The 25,263-nt window shown below is 37.3% G+C and overlaps 1 protein-coding gene across 7 annotated transcripts in view; it reads left to right on the top strand.

Moving 5' to 3' along the window:
- The window catches only part of nphp4 (nephronophthisis 4), a 186,277-nt gene that overhangs the window by 114,302 nt on the left and 46,712 nt on the right, over nt 1-25,263 (top strand). For all 7 annotated transcript variants that reach the window (XM_016681299.1, XM_007571219.2, XM_016681301.1 and 4 more), the window contains 3 exons: nt 4,068-4,255; nt 13,445-13,605; nt 14,861-15,044. In XM_016681299.1, coding sequence (XP_016536785.1) covers nt 4,068-4,255; nt 13,445-13,605; nt 14,861-15,044 — 533 coding nt within the window. The remainder of the gene's footprint in view (nt 1-4,067; nt 4,256-13,444; nt 13,606-14,860; nt 15,045-25,263) is intronic.

Genomic DNA, 25,263 nt, shown 5'->3' with positions numbered 1-25,263 from the left:
GGAGAAGCTAAACATGGATGGCAGACTTCATTGTTGTCAGCACATTGACAACTTAATCCTTATTATTTTCTGCCACGGTATATGCGTCCTGCATATCATATCAGGACGCAGAATAGTGACCTTTGTTAAGTATCAATGACTTACAGGTCGGGTGAATGCGACCTGGTCATAGAGAAGCAGGTCATATTTGGAAAAAATCTGATATTTAGGACCACATATCCAAGTGGCCTGGGTGGCTTTTTTAAAGATCTGATCTGTGTTATTTAGACCGTCATGAAAAGATCGGATTCTGGGCACGTAATGGATTCAGGTAACTTCAGGCTGCAGAGTGAACATAGTGAAAATCTGACTTCATTCACAATTCTTGGATTATTTTATTTGGGGGAAAAAAGCATAAACTATGTCACTCCCCTTTCACAATTTTGCACAATTTTTTCACATAACACAACATATCACATCCTAATTAAATATACTGGAGTGTTTGGTTGTAATGTGGCAAAATATTTAAGGGGTATGAAAATCCACACAGCATTGCTGCATTAATCTGTGGGAGAGTCAGAAATGATGCATTGTGACAGAAATGATTTGTCATTAATTTACAGTTTAAAATGAACTTGTCACATGATGACATAAATAAACATTTAGAATGAAAAGTAGTAGTTGGAGGGGGATCTTATTTAGTTTACCTCTTCTCTCAAAAATCAACTTGCTATCAATCGACCGTCCATACAGATACCTCTTCAAACAAAAAGCAGGGAATGTATATAAAAATCACCAAAAAAGTAGATACATTATTTTTGTAAATGATATAACACTCTACAGAGTCAATATACTTCATCATACATTGATCGCATCTTATGTTGTATTATTTTCTTAAAAGTAAAAATTGATCTACTCTCTTTGGTTTCTTTAGACAGATTGTTCCACAGATTTGTTCCATAAGCAGGAACACAATATTCCATTTGTTTTGTTCTGACTTTGGGCTTTTTAAAACCCAAACACTTAGAGCACACATTCCTTTCCGTCCATTAAACTACTGGCCTTTTATCTGCATTGAGGAATTGATATTGTAGATGGACATTTGTTTGACGGCTAAGGATAATAGCCCACTTCCTGCCTAGACACCTTACATTTTTTTTATATATATTTCTTTTTTTCTGTCTTCTACAGATAGACTTCAATTCACATAAGTCCTCCACAAAGTCCTGCCTGTCAATTACATACCCGTTCATGGCATGTATGCTCTGTATTACAGAGGCGCCATATTTCCTGTCAAATCAGGCAGAAGAGCACCTCTGTCATTGTCCCATCAGGGAAACCTATGGCGTAGTCGTCCCATCTGACAGGGGCTGACAGTGACGGGGGGCTGCTGAGGGATGTCAACAAAAGCCTTCACTCTTTGTGTCGTTCCATCAGCAGTCCTTTTCGTTTGTCTTGGTTGTCACTGACTCATCAGTGCACTGCTTTGACTCCTCATTCCAACCTCAATTCTGTGCAACTTTTCTCCGATTAGAGGCCTGATACATGAAGCTGTTTGCATTGTCTATTTATGGATCTTTGGATTTATGCCGTTTCTGCTTGGAGCAATTACAATCAGAACCTCTAACTGACAGCACGTACATGCGGATCATTGACAGACGAGGAAATTATACCAGACTCATATTCCCAAGTTAAATATTCAGATTGAGGGCTGAGTTTCATATGTCAAGTGCTTTTATGTTTCTGCAGACTCTTTTGAGTCTGAAAATGCATGTTTAGGTCGATAAAATGCCTCACCTTGAATGATTGATCGCTCTGTCCAAAGTGCTTGTGGTGCATTCTTTAATGACATGTTGCTATGCACTATTATGGAAGTTTGAACAGGAATGGGACGCAAAGATCCCAAAGACTAATTTGAGGCATTTTTTTTAGAGATTACGAACTGAAATGTTGTGCTTTTTTTTTTTAAACTTTTTTTAAATAATTTTATTGATGTGTAGTCATCATTAACATTGTCTTGCAGAAGTATTTAATTTTTTTATATTTTTTTTACCTTTAAATTTCAACCTCAAACTTTAGCATGTTTTAATGGGATGTTATGCAGTAGACCAACTAAATGTGTTAAATAACAAGATTTTAAAATTATTCACAAGTAAAAATCTTAAAAGTGTTGAGGACATTAATATTCAGCTGCATTTAAGCATCAGTGCAATTGATTCCCTTCAGTGAAGAACTCAAGAGTCCTCTGGTGACTCTGGAGTAGAAAAATAATTATTGTGTTGAATGAAATGTCAGCATTAAAGTAGAGAGGTGCTTTATAAAAGACTTTCAGTTGTAATTTCAACAAAAAGTGGTTCTACAAAATCCACACTCAAGGTGGCCAAAGACAAATGTTTGTGAGTTTTTGTACAAATATGTTAAACATTCCCACTCTCCTTCCACGTCACAAGAATGTCGTGCTTTTTGTTGGTCAATTCAGTTCATTGAAGTGGGTAAAAATGTGAATAGTTTTACAAGGTTATGTTTTTCTGTAACGTTTTACAATGTGAAATGTTGGTTAAAAAAAAAAAAAAGTCACTTCCAGAGAGCCAACGTGGAGTTCTGCAAGTTCATAGGCGTCCGCTGTATTGCTGCTGAGACTGTTTCAATTTGTTGGTTTTGTGCAAATTAAAACTCATGGCTTTAGTTTTACACTAGGACCAAAGCAAAATGCCTATAAAAAAATATGACTAATGCAAAAAAAAAATCTTGAAGCTTGGTACAATAAATTCCAGAGATGTGTTATTTGGTATAAACCTATTATATAGTTCAAAGAAAACCTATTTCCCTGTTGTTGTGAGTGCAGTCAGGCTTGGATTCCATAAAGGCTCGCAATTTAATCACATCCTCACTGCAGGCAAGGTGAGAAATTTCAATTCTGGTATCGTTAAAGTATAACAGCAAATGTTTAAAGCCTGTGGGTAAGTTACAATATTCTCACATAAAAAGCTGAAGACGGTGCAACAACACACAGTATGGATTTCTATCTCGGATTTAATGACGCGCTGGTAAGAAAGCTGATTTAATTCTTCAACTTCTTTTCCAAAGCAGTCTGGAGTGCTACCTGAACCCACACACTCAAGCTTACAGCTAATTGCAGACCTGTGTGCTTCTCTGTTGAGTGGGGCGAGGGTGGGTTAGCTACCTCATAATTATGACAAACAGGTATGGCAGGCGTTAGTTGTTACTGTGCAGCAGTATCACTGAGACGAGTTAGAACGCTGCTACCAGACGTTGTAATTTTATTCCTGTCTCAGGTTTCATGGTTATGAATCGCATCTTTCGCGTCTCCACTCTGAATCTGCTTTTACAATGGAGCATGGTGACCAATTTTTAATAAGCTGTCTTTGGGTTCACCTCCACTTTAAACTGTGACGTTCTAACCACCTGTTTAGTTTCAGTGCTGCTCCCTGCTTTGCTTTTTTCTTTTAAAAATAATTATTAAAGCATAAATCTTTTTTCTATTTAGCAGCTGAAGCAGCTGAGCTTGTTTCCTGAGTGTATTTTTTTTCTTTTTTCAATAATTCACTGCTTAAAGTTGCTTTTTTGCACGCTCACTGGGAGTCTTTTTGGGTAAAACTTAATATTGAAGTGTTGCATTGAAAATTTGCAACAGTGTGTGAAATTGCACTCAGAGGGAGGCGTTTGTGTGAAAAGCAATACAAACCACTGGGATTTTCTTAGTCTCAAAGGCCTCTTTTTCCTAAATGTGATTCTTTCAAAACAAAAGAAGGATTTCATTTGTATGAACTTGAATGGAGGTGTATTTATGCACCGGCTTCTGAACACTATTTCCTCTTTTCCGTTGCACAAAAGCTTCCTGTGATAAGATTTTAAAGCCATTTTTTTATTTAGTGTTTTTTCCTCAGAACTCTCTTTTATAAACCATTTTCTGAAATACAGTTTACTCTTAGTAGTACATGCTATTTTTTAATATAGTTTTTGTCATAAAATAATAACTTTTGTATAACTCGGGAATCCATCACATCTGATTGCAACCTATTTTTACATGTTTTTAAATATGTCACATATTTTTGTTCTTTTTACAGAATACCAGGAGCAGGAGTTGAAAGTGACTGGCCTCGCAACATCTATGTTACCTTCCAGTTTTATCGCTTTCCACCTGTCACCTCGCAGCAACTTAAGTTGTTGACCAGCGATAAGGTTCGACCCAAAGCTAATGAGGCACTTCCTTGTGTCTTAGCCACCATCAACAAAGACGGATCTGTTAATACTGGTAAGGCTAACAGGCTAAAAAACGTGATTTATTCTTCCTCGCTGTTGTTTACATGTATTTTTATGGAGGTCTTCAGGTCAAGATTGGCGTTTTTGATTTCATAGTTTTTGTCAAAATATCTTTAGGTATTTTTGTGATGGTGCTTTTCATGATGTAAATACTGGCTGTTTTTTTTTTTTTTACCTTACCATCAAAACACTCCCTGTCCCTGCTCATAATAGGTCAAACCCTTTTGTAATCCCCGACAATGACTAAACGATTACCATCTCCACTTTCCTTGTTACCGTTGTACAATAATATCCTCGGACTGTAACCGTGTTCAATGGTGCTTTGAGGTTATGTAATGCTCCGACACTTCTCCTTCAGTCAGCTGAGTGAAGTCTGAGTCTATTCATGTCATAGCTAATGAAATGGAGGAGATATTACAGCTTCTGACAGAGTGTGATATTGAGCTCACAAATGACCCTCCCCCACTCCTTTCCACATTTCCCTCAAACTCGTACACCTACCGATGTCTCCATTCCCAAGACGCTCTCCAGTCCAGCTCTGTCAATATTTCCCTGTCTATTTATATTCACCTGATCATCTACAGACAAACGCTCGACTGCTGAACCTTTTCTTCCTTGTCTTAGGAAATAACCTCAAAGGTTATGTTTTAACAAGATGCTAATTTGTTTTTCTTGTTTCCTCAGATGTCGATTTTTGACGTCTTTGTTCTTAGCTGCTTTATTTTATTGGCTACAAAAATTAACTTTATATTTAAAAATGGCTGAGCCTAACTCTAATAAACACATGTATATAAGATTCTGGAAAATGGCAGAATAAAATGAAAATATTGCAATGTTCTTTGTAGAGCTGATGCCTTTGAGTGAACTACACAAGCAACTAAGACAAGAAGAATTCACAAAAACACAGTATAGAAAATCTTTCACTCTTTCTTCTAAGTTTAGTGATTTTTCCTGACTCGCTGCCAGAGGGATTCCTGCGTAAAGCCCAGTCCATCTGGAGTCCAGAGCTTTGTGTTCACAGATAGTTGCCCCTCTGGATAGTTTGAAAGCTGTCAGAATTGAATCAGACATCTAAAACAACTTTTAGTCATTTAAAGTTTTCAGAAAAAGAAAATATAAACACAAATTGGTTACTGTTTACTTAAAAATAAAAACTTTAAGCATTACTACCCGCATTTGATTGCTCAAGGATTCCATCATTCATCCACTAAATCATTTACATACTTGATCCCTAAATCACTTTTTGCCGTAGTGTATATAAATGTCCCAAATGAAGCTGCTGTACTTCACTGGCTATGATCTGGCAATTTTACACATTGGCAGTATAATTGAGATTCTTCTTTAAGGCCTCTAATATTGAGTTTTTGATTTTGTGTCATTTGGTGCAATGTCCTCTGCTGTTGTTTCCAGGACCTTTTTACTGAGATAGTTTTTTTTGTACAAGCATAAAACCTTTTATTTAGTCACTTGCTGACAGGAAACACAGACGTATAGTTAGTTCTCAAAATGGCCATAAGTAAATGAAATGACTTCTCCTTATTTGACAAGTCACCTTCTGGACACAATATCAGTCATTATTCAGTATATTAGGTTATATAAAACCATCTATGTTTGAATTATCTTTAAGAAAATAACACAATAAATAACATTCATAACATAATACATTTGTTCACTAATTTACCTCATTTTTTTTATTCATGTTGAAATTTCAGTGAAATATTACGATTTAAAATTAGGCTTCTGGATAAGGATTTATATTCATAACCTAGACAATTCTGTTTTTTAGGTTTTCTACATTGCATGCACCATGGTTTATGGACACCTGTGGAATTCAACATCCAAAGACTGAATGCATTTCTTTCAGCTGTTTCTATATGTGAAAGAGAAATATTTAGTGAGATGAGAAGAGAATCGGAGGAAAACTGGATCAAAGTTTTCTTCTTTTAGTTCTATATTTAAAAGCTATTCAGGTTGAAATCACACGTCAAACACAAAAGTTGAAAAAAGACATAACACGGCAGAAGCAATCAAACTTCAAAATGTTTCCTAGAATTGAGCTGGTTCGACTGTCTGACTGTGAAAAATACAAGGTTTTCAAACAAGGCAGCAAGTTGTTGAGATGTTTCTGACTCCTTCATGGATTCAGATTAGAGATTAGAGTTGAGACATCAGCCACAGCATTTTGCAACATTGGCCCTCTTGTCTTTAAAATAGCTCTTACATTCTGGAGCATAGAATGAATCCTCGAATCATGTCCTGTGATATGATGCAGTCAGTTGAAGTTAAAGCAAAAAGCAGCTTTGAAAAGATGATTTCATTTATTTTGAGGAAAAACAACTATCCAAGCCAATGTAACCCCTTTGTAAAAAAGTATTCACTCCCTTTGTTATGTCATGAATGAACTATGATGAGCCACATTTCTTTGGAAACCTGAATTTAATTTCTCAATACTTTCAAACTTGTTGAATCAAGAAAGTACTTATAAAAAAAAAACCAAGACAACATGAAGGAGGTTGAAAGATCTCAAAAGGCAAAACAAGATACTCTGACTTCAGGAAATTTAAGAAGGGATGAGAATCAAATTAGTTGACAACCAATCAAAATTATTCTAAGAGCACATTGACTCAGTCAGGCCACAAGGGATATAAAGATATTGCAGGTTTCAGTGTAGTTATTGTTATTGTTCATAATTGATCAACAAGAAACAGAATGAGCAAAGACTTGATCAATGCCAAGTTTATTTCTAAAGTCAAAGGCCTGTCTTACATTTACCAGTAAGTCTCTCTAAACTGTTGTGTGAATATGAACTGGCAACAATTTGACCATATCATCACATCTCGTGTAAATGTAGCACAGCGTCTCATAAAACAAGCATCACACTGTTGAACACTGATGTGCTTGTTAAGCTTAAAGCACAACAGGACTATTAGGCAGTAAGTCAAATAGGCAAAACACATTGGCAAATCTAAACCCCTGAATAGCTGCAAAAAAAAAAAAACACACACGCAAAAAAAAAACAAACATCATTTTGCTGTGGTCTAATCGAAGTCTTTATTTAAATCCAATTGAGATGCTATGAAATGACCATAAAGAGGTTGTTTGTCCTCAAACCCTGCAATGTGGCTGAATTTTAAATATTCTGCAAAGAGCAGAGGGCCAGAATTACTCCGCAGCGATGTAAAACACTCATTGGCAGTTCTCATAAAAGTTTGATGGGCCGTGCTGCTGCCAGTATTTAGCTTTAGGTGGCAACTACTACTGGCCGGGTTTGGTTTGGACAGCTTTTTATCTTTATTAATGAAATCATTTAAAAATGGCATTTTGTTTTTAGTTTGGTTAACCGTTATGTGATACAAAATTTGGTTTGATGATATGAGACACTTAAATGGCCAGTTTTTTGCAGCTTATCGCTTCTGCTTCCCTCAGTTTTTACTGTGTTGTTTAAAGTCTAAGTGGGTAAAGAGTTTGCAGCCACTGTTGAGGAGTAGCAACGCCATTAGGGTGTTTGCTTGGCCAAAACAATATAAGTCTTGTTGGTAGGTAATAAAAACATTGACCATCTAGGCTTCATAGTTATCAAGTTGAACATTTAAACCATTAATGCTTTTTAACTTCTCATAGTGTACATGCTTATTATTTTGGATTCATTTAGACCACAGGACACAGTGCTAAATAAATCATTTGCAACAACTGGAAATGAAATTTTGTTACAGTAACATTATAAACTGTACCCAGATAGACTGATGCATAAAGGGATTTTATTTCAGAGGTAGAAATAAAAGGATTCCTTAGTATGTCCCACATAGCTGATTGTGTCTGATCTTGAAGGCGTGTTTGGAGCTTTTTGCTTCTTTCTTTTTTTCCCCCTTGTGGGGAATTCAGATTGAAACAAAGCCAGTTTGAGCCACAGACAATGTACCAACTAAAGAGGCATTATATATAACCAGCTGGCCTTGGGTGTACATGTGTTGTGAATATAACACACGAACAGATTCGTGTCACGGCCTAAATAAAAATCCTCAACAGTATTTGTTTTTTCTCTTAGGATTTGTAAAACTATGAGATGTGTATAAATATTCATTAAAAAGAAAAAAAAAACCCCAATTGAAACCAAACATTAGATGATCTGTTTGGTAATAGATAAGTTTGTTGTGTGCGTATTGTTGGAAAAACAAGGTTTTTTGGTCAAAGGGTAACTTAGACATCAGTAATAACTGGTACCATCTGAAATGCAGTAAAATCAGAATGGTTGCTTTTATGGTTCTGATTTCTACTTAAGCTTTACACTGCCTCACCTTTGCAAAAGTGGAAATGTGATAAATCTTTAGTCGCAAGTACATTTGGGTGAGACAGACCAGTTTTTATGTCTTGATGTTTTAGCGTTCTTTCTATTTTTTCTGGTTTAGCTTTGTCACAACAGTTATTTAAAATGGTTGCAAAAAACTGAAAGCTTGATTTGTTGCTTGGTATTCACTCCACTTAGTCAGTACTTTAGCTTCTTCAGCAGGAATTACAGCGACAAGGCTCCTGTGTTATTCTTCTATAAATTTTGTAGCTCTTGCCTTAGGATTTTTGGACGCCGTTTAAAGCAAACCTGCTTCATATTCTTCACACTGAAGAGTTAATGTGGAGCTAAATGGGCTTAAGCTAGATGCTTTCAAGGTGTGTTCTCATAAACCTCTTGGATGTTGATTTAGTTGTGTGTTCATCAGGGTTATTGACATATTGAAAAATTTCATCTCTGCCTTATTGTTTTTTTTTTCTTTCATTCAATAACTTGTTTGGAATTCATTTCTATTTTCCTGACCTTTGGAGATGGCAAACATAGCTGTAAGAGATAATATTTCTTGTGTGATATTAAAAGACTGGGCTGTTTGTTCTCAAATTGAAGCCAGTCTTGTCCAGATTTAAAATATTTGCTTTAGTACCGACGCCTAATAAAATCTAAAGCATTTTCTTTATTTCCCCCAAACTATTCCTACGTTCTTGTCTCGTTTTGTCTGATCGAGTACCATACAGTCTCACCTCATACTGAATGAATTGTTACATACATTAAGATGTATCTGATATCCCTACATCAAAGCCTTCTGTAGAAGTCATGTATAAATCTCAAAACATAAGAATATCGTGGAAAAAAAAAAAACTTTTTTTCTTGTTTCTCATTTCAGAAAATGAAGCTCATATCTTTTGTAGATTAGTTCTACATAGTGAAATATTCATAAGAAACCTTTTTTTAATTTTAATGCCTGACAGACATTAAAATAAAAATACTTCTAAGCCATTTTTATCACTTGATGCAGGACAAACCTGCAAGAAAAGTTGTAAGATGCTGCAAAAGATGGGAGACTTTACAACAGGACAAGAATCCTGAACAACTGTAACTCCAGCATAATAATTTAAATCTAAGAATATTCATGTGAAAGAATGGCCCAGTTAAAATCCAGGCCAAAATCCATCTTACAAACTGTAGGAAGGCTCGGAAATGTATTAAGAGTTGTTTCTAAACTCTTTTAATCGGAGCTACTGCTTTGTGTCGATCTATTGCACAAAACTTCAATAAAATACATCAAAATTTGTTGTTTGAATGTGAAAAACTATTAGTTTCTGAGGTATATGCTGTCGGGGTTTCTGGTTCAGAAGTTACAGATTCCTTTTAGTGACATGTTAAATTAATTTGCTAAAACAAAAGAAAAATCAATAAAAAGTTACTCTTAAGAATTCAAAATAACCATTTTTAAGGTTTTTATCTTTTATCCAAGTCATTTTGAGTGCAATTTTCAAATATTTTCATATTTTTACAAATAAAATCCTAAAGCATATCGGTCCAAAGCAAAAAGACTTTAAAAAAGTACCTCTCGTTAAAGCAGCGTATACTTTTCCTTGCCTCTTGTATGTTTCTAGGTGTAGCCTGGGCCTTGCTTTATGCTGGGGCTTGCATCAGTCTCAAGAACTCTAAATACACACTCTGCATCCACACTATTTTCTTAGCCTGGAGCCTTCACCGTCTTGTTAGGCTTGTTGATCCCCAGCAGGATTTTCAACCCAGGCAAGCGTGCTGTGCAAACACCAAACAGGCCATCCAGGTTAGGGGGACGTCTGCTGGGTGCCGCTCCTTGTCGGCAGACCTTGCTGCACACATGTAGCGCTTTACAACCCCTCGGGCCAGATCTGTCAGCTCTTCCTGCTTCTGAGCAGAGACACAGCTCATCCTGTCTCACTCTCACGCTCTCCCTCCACGATCTTATTGCTACTCGTTTACAGCACACAAACCAAGAGCATGCTGGGAGAATTATTACTCCAAGTGGAGAGAGAGAGAGAGTGAGAGAGAGAGAGGTGCCAGGTGGTTTTGGTGAGAAAAAGGTGGATTGGAGGAGTGAAGAAAGGAAATGGTCTAAAGGAGCAAGATTTCATGTAATAATATTGTCTACCTTGTAAAAAGATTCATAATCCTCTAAGCAAACTTATTTTGTAAAAAAAAACAACAACAAGATAGCTCTTGTGTACTGTTGGGTTATTACCAGCTGTATTTAGCTGCATCTAAAACCCAACGTTTTGATCATCACAACCCTAATTTGACAGTTGTTATCTCAAAACAATCTAAACAATAAGTCAAGTCTTATTAGCTTCTTTCTAATAAGAAGGGGATAGAACATAACTATAACTTTTGTTATTGCAGCTAAAAACCCAATGTTACATGTGAATAAGATTGCACAGTCGTGTTCACGAAGAACATAATATTGATACTCTTTTCTCTGATAAGTGACACTATCTAAAAAAGGTAAAGAAACTGTCTGTACCATTCTAACTTTTTTATCTCCAGAAAATGTTATCAATTTAAATTTGCATTGTTTTGTTCAGTTGTGCATCTAGATTGGAAATAATCACTATTTTCCTTGAAGACTCACTGAGCCATCTTTTCTTGCACTTTAATACTAAGCAATTGGTTTCAGTGTGGCAAACTCTGCAGAGGAAGCCCTTCTGTCCCTCTTCCTCATGGGTTGTTATTATTACTCCCCTCTGTAGGAGTGAAGACATTTCAAGGCTCACAGCTGAACCGTAACCCACTAAATGTGCTCTCTAACAAGGGAGACATCGCTCTGCAGAAACACATGCAGGAGGGTCCTCGCAGAGAGCTCTCTGAGGTCTCTGGGGAGAAACGCTTTCTGTTCTTTTTGTAATTTTGTGGTTGAGAAATAGAACCTTCTTGCCTACTACCTTAAATGCATACTCTATGTGCTGTAGGTAAATATAAGAAATTCTATCTAGAAACTTGAGAAGAGTAAATTCTATCAAATAGTTTTTTTTTTTGTTTTTTTTTTACATGCCTGTCATTGAAAATGAAAATGGTTGGAATTTTGATTCTGTGTCACCCAGGAAAGAAGCTGCATCTCATATTAGACTTTATTTCCCTATAGGCACCTTTGCAACCCTGACACTTATATTTTGTTGCACAGAGTCTTGCGCAACACAAGTTTCAAGCATGAAAGCTCTGTCTTTATTAAGATCACCTTAAGTCTCATTGTTGTCATAGAGTTGCAATTTTCCATCCAGTGTTTGGGAGAGAAGTTGCTCTTAAGCAGGATTTTGCTAATATTAAGTAAAGACAAGATGATTTAAAGTTTAAATTAGCATACTATCAGCGATGATTGTGAATTTCCTGGAGCAGGTCTCTCCAACTTTAGTCGACTAATTCATATATAAGCACCTCATTGATACTAAATAAAACCAACCTTTTTTCCCCGTCAGTAACAACTTCAACACAGAAGAGTGCTCTTTTCAAAGTAAATGAGTATCTCTCAAGTTTGTTGCATTCACCAAAAATCGTCCGACACCAGACGGTTTTTCTGTGCACCTCGAATCATAATCGTTTCAATCTGCTGCATTGAAATTTGTGGACGGCAGCAGAAAGAATCTTACAGTTAATTTACAGAAATCACAAGACATTCAGCCGAGTAGTACGAGACATTTTTAAGTTTTCATTGTTAGATTATGTTAGTGGAAATCTATTGTTCTGAGATAACCAAGCAACGCCCCTGTGGAGCTCTTTCCTGAATAAGTGGTTGTGAGGAGTACAAACATGACGGTTAGAGGGAAAATAAACAAAGAATGGAAAATATTCTTTTGAGTTTGTGGAGCTTTCTGGTCTTTTTAACTGCATGGGCTTCTTACCGAAGCTCCTCATTACATCACTTCTATTCAGCTGGTGGCTCCACTGTACTTTTATCCCCAGGGAGTAAAGGCGATGTTGAGGCTTTGATACAGGGCTGGAGGGAGGCTCTGGGCAAGAATTCTGATCGTCCAGTTACCTCCTAGCCTCTCGTTCAAACCTTTGATACAGTCGTGCATAATACTAACACACGGGTTAGTTTGGGATTGTGGCAGTATGCATGCTGTACCAGCTCAGCCTGTTGTACAGGGCCATTATTGCATGTTTGTTTGTTTTTTTCCCCCCTGCTTTTCTGCTTCAGGTATTCACAGCTTGCATCCAGGATTTTACTCTGCAGACATTCTAAGTAAACTGTTCTTTAGCTTTCTGAACGGCCACAGTGTGATTCTCAGTCTTGATGTTTAACACTTTGTTAGACGGAAAGGAAACTTTCATTTCTGAGTCTTTGAAACGTTCAGTTTAGATTTCTTAGATGAAGACACGACTTAATCAAACAGTTTGTAAAATCGCTCTTGAGGTTTTTTCTGAAATTGTAAGCAGCTTTTGTCATCTTGAATTGCCGTAACCTTCAAGGGTGGCCGACATTGTGGAATGGCTCTGTGCTCTCAGGTTTTCTGTTCTCAGTTATCAAGCCTGGTGACTCTCGGTTGACAGCTATATTACCAGCTCAGTGGCATCCATAAGGTTGACAGCTGAGTTGCCTCTTAATTTTTCTTTTCTCAAATTTAATGTCACCCTTGTGGAAGGAAAAGGGTAATATAAATATTTATGATCATGCATCAGATATGCACCTTCATGTTAGTGAGGGAGACTTTCAGGCTCACACATCCATGTCAACACCTTAGCCAAAAGAAAGTTCAGTAAACCCAGCAATACTGCGCAATTTTGATTACAAAGAACACAATTTGGTAGCGTATCCTACATACGTACTGTATGTTAACAATTAGAAAAGAACAAATGTTCATCTGGGTCTTCAAATAGACTTTTTATGAAGTGTTTTGCCTTCTTGTCAAGGTTCTCCAGGCCTGCAGATTCAGTTCAGAGTTGATGACGATTTTTTGAGGCCAAGAGAAAAACGCTGGTTCCTCCGCCACCTGGCCCTCCATACCATGCACATCGATGTTTGGGACAGCGACTCGTTGCTCCTCATTGGTTCTACCGCCATGGAGCTCAAGGTAAATGACTGAAGGTTGGATGTCGGACTGACGTAGTTATTAGAGACACATTTATCAATTTTTTATGATCCAGATTTAACAAACCTTTGTTTTGCTAGTAACAGTTGTTAGATGATTTATTTTAAGGGGAAATAACAGGAGGGTTGAATTTCTTTTTCTTGATAATCGCATTGTTGTCAGAGAAAAGTCACTATAAGAATGAGATTTTACTATGTTAAATCAAACAAAATGATTTTGAGTTCACAGTTTAACTTCTTTAGCATCCTATTGTAGCAGTTAGTGTGGTTTTATATGTTTTCATTACTAAAACACAATTTTTAGTTTCTGTGCATATTTTTAGACTATGCACATCGTAACTTTAGGCCTCAGATTTCCAGAACACGGTTCTTATTTTAAGGCCAAAGTGTTCTGAAACTGGCAGGTTAAAACCTCAAACAAATAGATAAACTTCCCTGAACTCTCTTCCTGTTATTTACTTTAAGTGTTGCTCTTTTGATCTGTCACAACCTAAACAGACTGCAGACAATGTTTGAGAATAAATTTTCCTTTTAAATGGTTTCCTCTGATCTCAGTTTGAAATTTATTACATATACTTCAGATATTGTTGACCCTCTTTTTTTTTTTTTTACCCAACAATATCAACATATCATAAAGCCTCGTAATACTGACATATGGGGCATTAACTTGTCAAATTGGAAACTCAAAGAAGTACATAAATTTTCAACAGTGTTTACTGTCTGGATTGCTACAAAGTGCATCATGTGTCATAAATTCATGCAGCATTTGCTGAATGTTTAGTGGCAAGAACTAAACAGAAAAATGCATTTCATTTTAACTCTTTGTTTACAGTTTCAAGCACTACGACTATTAAGATAGAAAGTACCAAAATATCTGTTATTTGTTGGTCAATTGTCTATTAATAAACATGTTACTTCATAATGCTGCTCCGGTTCCCTGTGGCAGTGGATTAGATCAACACATTTCTTGGCCGTTTAAAAAGTAGACAGACAGATCCACTCTTGTGGACGTCAGTCTGAAATATGCAAAACTCTTCATCACACAGATCTATTAGAGCAGTTCAGACCCCAGCTTCATCTATCTAGTTCCATCATCCATATTGAGAAGTTTTTCTTTCTTTCATTGGTTTGTTGGTTTGTTCTTTCTTTCTTTGTTTCTGTCTTTATTTTCTTTGTCTTTCTTTCACATGCTACGTACAACTTCGATTCCTCTTAATTTGTACATTTTTCCTCCCCAGTACTTGCTGCGTCAAGGGAAGCCCGCCGTCCAGGCTCTTCACGAGTTGGAGATCCTGACCACAGACTATGTGGAGGAGGATACTTTACTGCCTGACGCAGATCAGTATCTGCGTTCAACATCCACCGCGATGATGGTTTACGCCATTGTCAGAGGCCGGCTCCACATACGAACGGGCAGCATAGGCAAGTACAGAAAAACTTTTGCTTCCCATTCAGAACTCAGATTGTTGGTGTAATCATCGACACCTTTATAATAAAATATTTACATGAAATAGGACTATTTTGTTATGTAATCAGTGGTGTCTGGAATTTTTATTTGGACCAAAGTTGTCGAGTCAAAAGTAATAGAATTTTGAAAAAAATGCAAAAAATCTCTACCTTGATTCCATTTTAGTTGTTTTTTGATCCACTAAACATCCTATATTTTAACAAAAATAATAAACTAGTCAGATTGTGAAGATGACTTTTTTGTTTTTTAACTACATCTCCCCACTTTTTCAAGAAAAAACTTACAAACAGGTTTTGTTACTGGTAGACCTGGGAGAGCCTGTCCAGACAGCCCAGAAGAGACTCTATAAGGAAGTCCAATAAGGAAAGCTCAATGCTCTTTTGTTTAGCCTCATAGTTTGGGTTACACCGGCAAACTTGGGGACTAATCTGGGCTGACATGTAATAATCCACAAGGCAAGGCAGGGCCGTACCCCGCCTCTGCTCCCTAGGCAGCTGCAGGGTTTCGTATCTCACTCTTGGACTTTTATTACTCCATATGAACTTTGAAAAATGTTTATCCCACTCCCTAAATTGTTTTGCTGGGACCTGCACAAGGAGTGCTGTGAAAATCTACAGCAGTTTTGGGAGAACATTTGTCTTTATTATTCAGATTCTGCTGCCAAGGTTGAGGGGAAGCAGGCTACAAACGTTCCCTGTGGATTTTCTTACTTATTCGTTTGTAGTTAATGTCATGTGTGTAACATTTTTTTTATAATTAAAACACCAAAATACTATATTAGAGATTATTCCAGTTGAATCAGTGGCTACCTGTGAATTGTCTTCACATATCGATGGGATTCAAATGAAATTCAAAGATGTAGCATCACAACCCTAAAGACTTCATCCTCAAATGTCTTATCTGCCAACATCTTTGTGATTTCTTTTTGTAAACATTGCACTTCCATAACTTTTTATATGTATAAGGACATTTTTTTCTTTCTTATCATCTACTGCAACTGATGCAAATAATAGTGAATATGTTTTAGAAAAAACATATTCATTTTAAACATAAAAAAAAACATCTAATCTCCCAGGCAGATGTTTCATTGTGAATTTCTCCAACACTGACTTCTAAAGGAGACTAAGCCTTGTTCTGTCTCAGAGCAACACAGGAGAGAAGCAGTTGTGTTTGCTGGCTTTTGAGCAAACATTCTTGTTCATTACATCCCAAATCATCCTTTTGCATCCAAAATGTGTGTGGGCATTAATTATTCAGGATATATTAGTTCTTTAGAACTTGGGATTATGAATGAATGTTGCCAGCTCTCTTTATTTGAGTGTATAGTTTTGAAGTGATGGATAATCTCAGCGACCAGGGAGGACAGAGGTGTGGAAACTTGTAAAGCAAACGGTGCCAAAGCAAAAAATATCTCACTGCGATAGTCCCTCTCTGTCTGGCAACTGAACACTTCTCCTCTTCCCTTGCACTCATCCAATTTGGGCCTGGCACGCCCCTGCGGCACAATGGCAGCTGACGATTGCTTCCTTGCCATTAATCAACTGCTGAAACGATATTCCACCTCATAAACGAGGTGTCCTTTTTCAGGTTGAAGAAACTCTTCCTACTGGCTTTGTTGGTGCTTAATATGCCAGCAAGTTCTCATTGTGCTTATCACTGAAAGCAGGTTAAAAGTGGATCAGGTAACGGGTTATTGGTCGGGATGGGGAGAGGGGTTTTTGTCTGGCTTGTAAATTCACATCAATGCTTAGATATCCATCAGGGCGGCCTGGCCGACAGTCGGAATAAATTTTGTGAGGGTATTGCTAGTGAGGTCTTTTATTTGTTTTTGCTTCCATCTGCTGCTACCTTTTTCACATATTAACATCCGTCTTCACTCCGTCTTCACTCCTCCTTGTCTTCACTTTTCTGTTGTCTCCTAGAGACAACAGAAAAGACACCGATTCTTTCTCCCCTTCCACAATTTATTTTTTTCTTACTGGTTAATCCAGCTGTGAGATGTAACTATTAAGTGTCACATTTTCTCAGTTTCTCTCATCAAGCCTTAACAAATCAGCATGGTTATTGGTTTGGGAGTAAAGAATGTAAAGCCACAGATTGAGTGGTTGGTTGAGTTATGAATATCAAACATCAAATATCAATATGAATATCCCAAAAATGCATGGCCACACATACATAAATGTCGACATAAACATTGCCTTGCCTACTTCTATTCTTAAAACTTTTCAATGTTGCTGGTTTTTTTTTTTTTTGTTTTATTTATTTATTTATTTTTATGAAATGTGAGGGAACAGAAATGTATTTAGCATTTTTGTAAATAAAATTCTAAGAAGGTTATTTTTTTTTGTTGCATGTATATTTGTCCCCTTTTAATCTGATAAGTCTGAGCAAAATCCAGGGTAAGCGATTGCCTTTAGATATCAGTTGTCTGTAGAATATTATCCAGCAGCAAAAATACGTATCAAAACTTCTCAAAACTTCCACTACACATCACCCTGAACACACCGTTCCAATCTTTAGACATGATGGTGGCAGCATAATTCTGAGGATTCTCATTATTAGCAGAATTAAAGGAGTGAGGGATGGCGCTACATACAGAGCAATTTTGTAAAAAAAAAAAAAAAAAAAAACTCTTTTAAAGGCTACAAAAAACTTGAAACTAAGGACGAGGTTCACCTTTCATAGGACAACAAACCCAAATATACAGCCAAACCTAAAGTGAAATGGTTAAGATATAAGCATATCCATGCCATAAGAATGGTCCAGTCAAAGTACAGACCTAGATCCAAATACATATTTGAGGCAAGACTTGGAAATGTATGTTCATACAGGCTTTCCATCAAATTTGCCTGAGCTTGAAATACTGAAATGTCAGTATTTTATTTATTTATAAACTTTACCTTAAAAACACTTTGGTTTGATCTACCAAGTAAATCCTGTATAAGTAAATTGAAATCTTTGGTCGTAGCTAAACGAAGGGGGAAAACATTTCAAAAATTATAAATTATTTTAGAAGCACAATGAAGACAAATCATCAATCTCAACCCTTTTCTTTAGTTCAGTAGAAGGTTGAACGACTTCCTGACGGAATCAAACAGTTGGACTGACCAAGCCGTGACTGATGACGTACAGATGCTCCTTTGGGACTCCAGCGTAAACTGTGAGGTAAAGGCGGCTTTAAGGGGTTCATCTCTATGAATGCAACAAGGGAGGAGTTGTGTGCTTGGTAGAAAGATGTGATAAGTCAGAATGGTGAGTCAAGCAGCTTAATGGTATGTCATAAATTCCTGAATATGTCCTTGAGCCTTTTTAAGGTCCAGTATATAGAAAATTGCCCAATGTTTCTTCTGATAAACACCCCTGACATACTGAAGCCAGTTTTGATATGAGATGGTTTCCAACAAATCAGCCTGCTTGATAACCTGCAGGGTACTGCAGGAGCAGAGACCCCATTCCTCTCTGGCGCCCAGCGCTGATGGCTCTGGGAGGCGTGATAAATGGTGTGTAAGGAGACCCAGGTGTGGCCAGAGCTGATGGTTTGTCCTAAAAACCAGCCAAAGCTGGCTGACTTGTCTTTGAGATGCACTATTCTCAAATGGTCATTTGTTCGGGGCTACAGCCAGCATGATTTTCTGCCGTTTCTCTCATTGATTAGCTGTCTGTCATGATGACTGACAGGAATTTAACTTACATGACAGTGGAAAAGATCTATTTAATTGCATACCTGCTTATTTATCTCTTGTTAAATTGACAGCAGACAGCAGGGCAGCTACCCTATCCAATGGCAAACAGGGATTTCACTCAAGCATAACAGACAGTGCTGCCTGTTTTTTTTTGCCAATATCAGTAGGAAAAAAGTTCTCGACCAATACGGAGACATCTTTTAGATTTACCTTATGTTTTATTAAACACAGCTTCAGGTCAAAGCCGAGTTTTTAAATCTTTCATTTGAAACAAGCAAACATGCTGCAGCAGGGGTGTGTGCCTTGTTACCTTGTAAACTCAGCGCATAAATTAAACTCAAAATTTTAAATGCCCTGTGTTTTGTACATGACAAACCTAACAGAGTGGAGGGACAGCAATTTAGACTCTTCCGCTGAGCTAAACTAAAATGAATACACATAAATAATGCACTCAAGTGACACAACGATCAGAAAAAGGAGTGAAACTGTGTATTAATTTATGAACATTTACAAAAAACTGTTAGATGGTTTTGTATCATGTACAAAGGACCTTTAAATGCCAAGTCAGAAATTCTTAAAAAAGAAATTGATGCATATTTCATTTTACCTGATCTCTGCACTGCATCTATTAAATGTTCTTTCTTCACTCACTTCTTCACAGTTATAAAATTGTCCCAAAATAGAATATGCCACAGTCGTCTTTAGGAAACATTCTTTTTTCATTCACTGAGTTTCCAAAAGTTCCCGCCATACCGATTTAAGCTTTTTTATTTCTTAAATTTGCAATAAACACAGCAATACAGATATTGCTTAACTTAAATCAGACTTGAAATAAATATTTTCCTTTGAAAAAGGAGAACTCAGCAGGAGAGCCGAGGCAATTAAATGCCTCATCTGCTGTTGTACGAATGAAATTAATGCAGTGCAAACATTAGCTTTTTGTCAATTACTGTTGGAGGCATTATGGCCAAAGTTTAAAAAAAAGATATTTTAAAACTATACACATTAAATTACATAATCAACTTAGTTTTTGTCTAAGCTATTAAAGCTCTAAAAGCAACACAGTGCTGACTACATACTGACATCTAATTTCCTGTTTTTGATTCATGGATGTTATCAGTCATGTTTTATCTTTAATGCTTTAGGAATTTATCAGCAGCAGGCTGAATTAAAAATGAAAGGCGGATTCCTAGGCTTCTGAGTGAAAAACTGCACATCTTTTAATCATCATAAAGTAGGACTCGCATGTAATTGAAAAAAAAAAAATGTTATAAATTGTCACATCCATTCAGTCACACTACAATGCAGTCATTTTTTTAAAGGTAAAGGACCCAAAAGTAGATGTGCTGAATAGTAGAGGGATTAAGTAATAAAAATCTTTGTTTTGTTGAAACAGCTGCAGTCTTTTAGCAAACAAGAACGACTACCAGACAATTGACTGAGCAGATGCAGAATGGTTAAGCTATAACAACTGCTGGCTTGCATTTTAAGACTAATTATTGAATCTACAAAACTGATTTTTATCCACAAAACCACAATACATTCAATAAAGGCTGAGACAAAAAGCAGACATATTTAATAAGAATGTTTGATGAGCAGATTTGCATTTGGTCAAAGCAGAATTATGCTGACGTATAAACAGCTTCAGGAGCAGAGAGCGAATAACGAGTAATCTTTCAATCCATGATTTCTTTGTGATCTAAAGCCCAAAGCTTTTTGAGAGATAATGTTGACTCAACAGTGGCTCATTAAAAATTACTAATCTATCGTTAGTTTCTAGACACATCTCTGTGTGCGAAATGTTTTCCAGGAACAATGATAGTTATTATCTACTCCCTTTTGTTTTCTCTGCATATATCAGGATAAAGTTATGTCACCTGTTTGATCAGAAGTACATTAAAATGCATCGAATTTGTCCCATGAACGACCCCATGATGTTTCCTCTATGGCGGATTGTTAACGCTTCCTAATCCTTTGTGATCTAACATCAGTCAGATATTCAGATCGTACTTTCTCAATAAACACACCAACACAAACTGCCATTACAGATCACTTTGTCTTTTCACAGCATACACCTTAATCCACCACCACGGGTCTTCCTCAGCGTGGTCTCTGCATCACATTCTGTTGATTAACGCATTTCTCAGATCAGACTGACAGAATAGAATAAAAATATCCTTTATTGTCCCACAGTGGGGAAATGTTTGGTGTGACAGTAGCAAGCTGACAGGCAATCGAAGCATGTGCATTCACACAAAACTGAAGATATAAATTCTATGAAAACAGAAGAATAACATGATGTATTGTAAGTTCTAAATTACAGCCTTTAACAGTGCTCATGTTATTTAAAAAGTTATATGCAAAGCTTTGCAAAGTGTACTTGCTTATTTGCGAATTAAAAACAGACTGTTTGCAACAAGTGATAAAAACTGTGCAACAGCAGAGATGTGCAAACAAGAGTGGAAATGTTATTTGAAAGGAGAAAGCTGTGCAAATACCAGCAGGGATATCAACACCTATTGAGTTTGTTGGGAGCAGTGATATTATAAAATATAACTACTGCTGGGAGGAAGGATCTGCAATAACCCTCTTTTCTGCACTTAGGATGCAGCAGTCTGTCACTGAAGCAGCTCTCCTCTTCAACAGCTTCATGCATAGTCTATGACACTGGAGGGTGATGTGATGTCTTTGCTGTGTGTTCACTAGCAGACCTGTCCTGCTGCACAAGTGGCATGTAGTTTGTTTTTTAATGTAAAGTGTCACTGCTTGTGTTTTTTTTTTCTCTCTCTCTGTCTTGCTGAGTAACTTGATAAGTCTTGATGGTCTCTCTCTATACCTTTTGTAAATATCCACTCTATTCCTGGTGGTGTTCTTATAGGAATTAACATATTAGCATCATCTGGCATGATATCAGCTGCAGCAGACTTGTTTCTGTTGGCATCTAATCATACATACTTGACAGATGTAGGGACTGGTAGTGCGATATTATTCTGTTTAGCCATTTTTTCCTGTGCAAAAGTGATTGGTTGTTTAAATGTAACAATGCTGGTACAGTTGTCAATAAAGTCCACTTAAAGCCTTATGGGATTGAGAAATAAGGTTGATGGTCCTCAAAGATTGATAAAAATGAAATCACAAATTCAAATCCTTGTTGGTTTGATCGTTTTTCATAAATATTGGTAAAAAAAAAAGAAGTTTTATTTACAAATTTAATGCCAAATTCAACCATAGACACAGTTAATATAGTTCTATGAAAGGTCTGTGGGTCTTGTGGTAAACACAGACTTTTGCATCTTATTTAAAATCACTAAATGTTCTTTCAGAAAAATTCTGTGATTTTTTTTAAAAAATGTTATTTGTATGAAATAATATTGCTGACTCAGTTGAATCTGTATTCTTTCTTTCTAAGTCCGATTTTCTCCACAACTAACACACAGAACACGCAGAAGGACACACAAGCAGGAAGCGTATATCTGCTTTAGCACAGTGGAAACGGGCGATTAGAGCCTTGTGCAGACCTGACAGTGCTGCTCATCTGCAGCGGCCTGATAAGCCCTGAAGAAACTGACTTTTGCAGCTGGAGAGAGTAGAATTTTCTTTTCCTCAATACTGCCACAATTGGGACAAAATATCAGTGAAATTTACCTGGCCGTTAGTCTGGCTATAGATGACAGCCCACATGAAGTATCTCTCCGTCATTAAAAGCTCTCACTGCTGGCACAATTACGCCAGACTATATCAGACTTGCCGTTAGCCTTAAGGTGAGGCTGAATCTGCTTATTTTGAAAGGTCAGTGGCCTGGAATGGCGAAGCAGAAGAAATCGAATACCGCAGGCTACTTTGAAAGCCCCCTGGCGCTCGCTCTCATTTGTTCTGGAGGCCAGCAAATCAGTGGCTTGTTTTGGCCTTAACCTCAAGAACTGCTAGCAGGGCAAATGAGGTGGGCAGGTAGGGCTGTTGTCATGCGGCAGCGTCAGGCAGTTGATAAATTTGATAGACTTCAACCTCCTGAGTCTTTGTTCACAAATTTTCTTCTCCACACACACAGAGTGTGCAACACTCTCTCTATTGAAGTTTGAATTTCTGTGTTTGATTCAGTAGCTGTGGATGGTTTATATGACTGAGAGCAAGACATCCATACTTGCATCGACATCCAAATAATTTTGGTTCCTCATCATCGCATTATTTTTATTACCTACTTGTAACACCATCTTATGTTTGATGGTGATGATAATTAAACAAAAACCCACCATAGATGCGATATCTTCACAGTAAGAATAACGGATGGAAAAATCTGCAACGAGGCACTGGGAATAAGACATTTGCTTTTGATTGGATGTGCTCTCTAAACTCTACAGCATAAGTGATATGTTCACAGCAATATTTGAGGAAATATAACTCGGGCAAATGCACCCGACTGAATGGTGTGGCCAGTGTAGGGTGATGGATGATGAGGAAAATGCTTTGGGATGGCAGACACCTCTCCCATTAATCTGCAGAACAGCACCGTCTGCCTCTGTTTGCATAGCAACACCGACTCCACATTATTCATTTAGCCGCTGCCTATTATCTGTTTGTTGATGAAAGGATTCTCCTTTGAAAGATTTGGAGGATGCTTTTGGCTTCCCCTCTGAAACTCCTGCAAGCTATCTGATGTGTCAGTTCTGGGCAGAAGAGGCAGTTAATTGCTGCTCTCGCTACATTTCATACGCGATGAGAGTGCACCCTGAACGGGGAGCTGCACAGCTCCTCAGAAAATGCTACATTTGTTTCAGGTTTGCACCTCATTTTTGGCATACTGAGATTTAGGGCCTGGAAACATTGAGGAAAAACTGAGTTCACTTTGATCAGTTTTACTTCTACCTTCTTTGTCCGGCAGCGGCTGTAGATTAGGTCTAATTTGTTTCAAATTAAGCTCTTAGGCTTAAAATTGTGCGAAAATACTGATGCTGTATTTAACAACGGTGATTCAGAGTAGCTGATTGAGCCTTTGCAATCATCATTCACATTGTTAAAAATGGGAATTTAATTTACAGTCGGCAAGCTGGGAAAGGTACCTCTGTTAATCAGCTCACTGCAGCCTCGCTAACTGAGTAAGTAAATGCTGACTTCTTATACTTGCAATACTCGATGGAGTGCAAATTGCAAGAACAGATGAGGCTCTCAATAAGATCTCAACAGCGACTACTAAGTTTTACATTCCTGAGAGGTTTTGGTCTTTATTAACATGGCAGATTCTTGCCGTCACTACAAATGTATCAACTTCACATGCATGATGCAAACGTGGCATTCCATCACATCCCAAATGTGCATTGTGGAATTGAGATGTGGTGACACTGGAGGCTATTGGAGTACAGTGATCTAGTGTTCAGGTTCCAGAAACCAATTTGAGATTTTTTCAGCTTTCGAGTGGCACAAAGCACCACTCAAGGTAGCCATCAGAAGATGGGAACACCGGGGTTATAAGAAGATGGACACAGTCAGCAACAGTACGGTACAAAGTGTGCAGAGAAAACAATCTTTCACTCTATTAAACTATCACCACCACAGTCCAAACGGTTTACAGAAGGCAGATTCTGACTCTACTAGCTGAATGTTGAAACTGAGATCAGGACCTGAGACACTTCCAATGTGTTACTGTCCAATTTTAGTAAACCTGTTTGAATTGTAGCCTTTGCACCCTGCTGTTTGCTAACAGGAGAGGTGCCTAGTGTAGTCTTCAGCTACTGTCACCTGCACACTTCGAGGTTCAATAAGTTTCTCTGTACTTGGTTGTAACACACGGTTATTTGCCTCCGTTGCTCTTGTACTAACTTGAAGCAGTCGGCCTATTCTGTGACCTCTGACATCAACAAGGCGTTCACACAACTGCTGTTCACTGGATAGTTTCTGTTTTCCAGACAACTGTCTATCAGTCCATGGTTCTTTGAGCACTTGATAAACTGCTGATATACTAGGATTTTCACAAACACATCTGTCTGGCATCTACAACCAATTTCAATCCGTTTTCTTCTACATTCCATTTGAGCGTTACACAAAAGCCCAGTGACACTTTCAAGCTCCAAATGACAACCGCAAACTTTTGGACTTTTTGAAAAAGTTGTTGCCTTAAAAGCTGTTTTGAATAAATAACTCCTAATCCAAGCACTTTTTTTAATTTTTTTTTATTTTATTTTTTTACCTTGGATCCTATTCTGGCTTGATATGTCAAAAACTTCATGCTAAGGTACAGCTGTTGTACAGATGCTAATTCTGTGGATAATTGTGCCTCTACCACAGACTCACACTGATGGTGACCTAAGAATGCAGTGTGTGATCAAACATCAAGAGACAAATTTGTCTTAATAAAACTGAATTTGCTTTCTGTGTTGTCATACTTGCTTATAGACACGAGTCTCAGTGAAAAGAAGCAAGAAAACTTGCTGGGAAAACTGGGGCAACACATTCTCGTCAAACTAAACTATCTGAAATCAAACTGAGATAAGATCTA

The sequence above is a fragment of the Poecilia formosa genome, unplaced genomic scaffold (genome assembly GCF_000485575.1).
Source record: "Poecilia formosa unplaced genomic scaffold, Poecilia_formosa-5.1.2 Scaffold276, whole genome shotgun sequence".
Taxonomy (NCBI): Eukaryota; Metazoa; Chordata; class Actinopteri; order Cyprinodontiformes; family Poeciliidae; genus Poecilia; species Poecilia formosa.
Note: the sequence above shows the minus strand (reverse complement) of the source record. Positions and strands in the feature narration are given on the sequence as shown.